This window comes from Piliocolobus tephrosceles, unplaced genomic scaffold, assembly GCF_002776525.5.
Source record: "Piliocolobus tephrosceles isolate RC106 unplaced genomic scaffold, ASM277652v3 unscaffolded_20, whole genome shotgun sequence".
Classification (NCBI taxonomy): Eukaryota; Metazoa; Chordata; class Mammalia; order Primates; family Cercopithecidae; genus Piliocolobus; species Piliocolobus tephrosceles.
In genome coordinates this window covers 1,732,892-1,736,434 of record NW_022302087.1, presented here as the reverse complement: position 1 = coordinate 1,736,434, position 3,543 = coordinate 1,732,892, and the positions used below count along the sequence as shown (strand labels likewise).

At 39.9% G+C, this 3,543-nt stretch overlaps 1 protein-coding gene across 1 annotated transcript; it reads right to left on the bottom strand.

Moving 5' to 3' along the window:
* Nucleotides 1–2,912: 2,912 nt before the first annotated feature.
* Nucleotides 2,913–3,320, bottom strand: LOC113225254 (histone H3.3-like). Its single transcript, XM_026456815.1, has one exon. It carries the CDS (start codon nt 3,318–3,320, stop codon nt 2,913–2,915), a length of 408 nt encoding a protein of 135 aa, XP_026312600.1.
* Between the last annotated feature and the right edge of the window lie 223 nt (nt 3,321–3,543).

The following is a 3,543-nucleotide window of genomic DNA, read 5'->3' as shown; positions in this document are numbered from 1 at the left end:
AGACTTTGCTGAAGTTGCTAATCAGCTTAAGGAGATTTTGGACTGAGGTGAGTTTTTGGGGTTTTATAAATATACAATCATGTCATCTGCAAACAGAGACAATTTGACTTCCTCTCTTTCTATTTGAATACCCTTTTTTCTTTCTCTTGCCTGATTGCCCTGGCCAGAACTTCCAACACTATATTGAATAGGAGTGGGGAGAGCGGGCATCCTCATCTTGTGTTGGTTTTCAAAGGGAATACGTCCAGCTTTTGCCCATTCAGTATGATATTGGCTGTGGGTTTGTCATAAATAGCTCTTATTATTTTGAAATATGTTCCATTAGTACCTACTTATTTGAGAGTTTTTAGCATGAAGGGGTGTTGAAGTTTATTGAAGGCCTTTTCTGCATCTATTGAGATAATCATGTGATTTTTGTCATTGGTTCTGTTTATGTGATGGATTACGTTTATTGATTTGCATATGTTGAACCAGCCTTGCATCCCAAGGATGAAGCCGACTTGATCATGGTGAACAAGCTTTTTGATGTGCTGCTGGATTTGGTTTGCCAGTATTTTATTGAGGATTATTGCATTGATATTCATCAGGGATATTGGCTTCAAGTTTTCTTTTCTTGTGTCTCTGCTATGTTTTGATATCAGGATGATGCTGACCTCATAAAATGAGTTAGAGAGGAGTCCCTCTTTTTCTATTGTTTGGAATAGTTTCAGAAGGAATGGTACCAGCTCCTCTTTGTACCTCTGGTAGAATTCGGCTGTGAATCTGTCTAGTCCTGGACATTTTTTGGTTGGTAGGCTATTAATTACTGCCTCAATTTACTGCTGTATTCAGGGATTTGACTTCTTCCTGGTTTAGTCTTGGGAGGGTGTATGTGTCTGGGAATTTATCCATTTCTTCTAAATTTTCTAGCTTATTTGCCTAGAGGTGTTTATAGTATTCTCTGATGGTAGTTTGCATTTTTGTGGGATCAGTGGTGATATCCCCTTTATCATTTTTTATTGTGTCTATTTGATTCTTCTCTATTTTCTTCATTATTAGTCTGGCTAGTGGTCTATTTTGTTAATCTTTTCAAAAAACCAACTCAAGGATTCATTGATTTTTTGAAGGGCTTTTTTGTGTCTCTATCTCCTTCAGTTCTGCTCTGATCTTAGTTATTTCTTGTCTTCTCCTAGCTTTTGAATTTGTTTGCTCTTGCTTGTCTAGTTCTTTTAATTGTGGTGATAGGGTGTTGATTTTAGATCTTTCCCACTTTCTTCTGTAGGCTTTTAGTGCTATAAATTTCCCTCTAAACACTGCTTTAGCTGTGTCCCAGAGATTCTGGTATGTTGTGTCTTTGTTCTCATTGATTTCAAAGAACTTATTTCACACCAACATGGCACAAGTATACATATGTAACAAACCTGCACGTTATGCACATGTACCTTAGAACTTAAAGTATAATAAAATAATAATAATAATAATAAAATTGCATATATTTAAGATGTATGATATGATGTTTTGATATATCTATATATTGGGAAATTATTTCCCCAATCAAACTAGTTGGCCTGTCCATCACCTCCCGTATTAACCTCTTTTGTATGTGTGTGAGGACATGTAAGATCTAGTGTCAGTAAACTTCAAGTATATAATACACCATTATTATTATTATTATTATTTTTGAGACGGAGTCTTGCTCTGTCTCCCAGGCTGGAGTGCAGTGGCCGGATCTCAGCTCACTGCAAGCTCCGCCTCCCGGGTTCACGCCATTCTCCTGCCTCAGCCTCCTGAGTAGCTGGGACCACAGGCGCCCGCCACCTCGCCCGGCTAATTTTTTTGTATTTTTAGTAGAGACGGGGTTTCACCGTGTTAGCCAGGATGGTCTCGATCTCCTGACCTCGTGATCCACCCGTCTCGGCCTCCCAAAGTGCTGGGATTACAGGCTTGAGCCACCGTGCCCGGCCTCACCATTATTAACTATAAAAAAAAAAAAAGAACTTATTTATTTCTGCCTTAATTTTGTTATTTACCCAGCAGTCATTCAGGAGAAGGTTGTTCAGTTTCCATGTAGTTGTGTAGTTTTGAATAAATTTCTTTTTTTTTATAGTTTAATATATTTTAATAGCATACTTCCAGGAACAACACAGCAGACAGACAACACTAAAAACATGTACTTGCCTGGGTGCAGTGGCTCAGGCCTGTAATCCAACCACTTTGGGAGGCTGAGGCAGGCGGATCATGAGGTCAGGAAATAGAGATCATCCTGGCTAACATGGTGAAATTCCATTTGTAATAAAAATACAAAAAATTAGCCAGTGTGGTGGCACATGCCTTTAGTCCCAGCTACTTAGGAGGCTGAGGCAGGAGAATCGCTTGAACCCAGGAGGTGGAGGTTGCAGTGAGCCAAGATCTTGCCACTGTACTCCAGCATGGGCGATAGAGCAAGACTCCATCTCCAAAAAAAAAAAAAAGAAAACAAACAAACATGTAATGTACTTGCATGAGACAACTCAGAAAAATATAGTAAATGGATGGAATCTACTGTATGATAAAAATGCTACAAATACCATTTAGTTGCTGTCAATAAGAAATTTACTGGTTTTAAAAAAAAGCTAATGCTGGCATTGTCTAGAAAAATTTAACAGGTTTGTTTATAATTATTATAAAATTGAACCACTGAAACCTGTTCACTGAAACATTTTAACTTGCATTAATGCTTTACATCTCCACATTTACATTAAAAATTTACACACAAATGAAAATTGGAAAACCACCATTACCTGATTTCTGTGCCCTATTTTTCCACTTGCAATCATATACTTCGGTATCTTTTTACCCCATGGAAAAAAATCTAACCTTCAGAACTACCAATAACAGGAAGAAGATAATTGTTTTCTTTTTGAGAATTAAATGTTTCCCATCATAGTGGATTCTTAGGCACGTTTTCCATTTATGTGGCCTGCTAGCTGGATGTCTTTTGGCATAATCGTTACACGTTTGGCATGGATAGCACACAGGTTGCTGTCTTCAAAAAGGCCAACCAGATGGGCGGCACTTGCCTCCTGCAAAGCACGGAAAGCTGCACTCTGGAAGCCTAGTTCTGTTTTCAAGTCCTGAGCAATTTCTCGCACCAGAGGCGGGAGGCGAAGTTTGCGAATCAGAAGTTCGGTGGACTTCTGGTAATGTCTGATTTCCCGGAGTGCCACAGTACCAGGCCTGTAACGATGAGGTTTCCTCACCCCTCCAGTAGAGGGTGTACTCTTGCCAGCGGCTTTTATAGCCAGCTGCTTCCTGGCTGCTTTACCGGTCCATTTGCAGGCAGTCCGCTTTGTAGGAGCCATGGTATAGAGACCTCCTTACTTACCTCCCTTATCCTTCCGCTGGAGCTCTGCGAGGGAGAGGCGGCGCTGGCCTTGGAGAGTGATGGCAGCATGGCGGCGGCTGCGAACACCTTTGAGTGAGTTCTTAATCCTTAGTTCTAATTTGATTGCAATATGGTCTGAGAAACTTTGTTATGATTTCCGTTCTTTCGCATTTGAGGTGTGTTTTACTTCCAATTATGTG

What these genes read in the sequence shown, in the direction of transcription:
- LOC113225254 (XM_026456815.1), bottom strand. Translation starts at nt 3,320, where the DNA reads ATGGCTCCTACAAAGCGGACTGCCTGCAAATGGACCGGTAAAGCAGCC.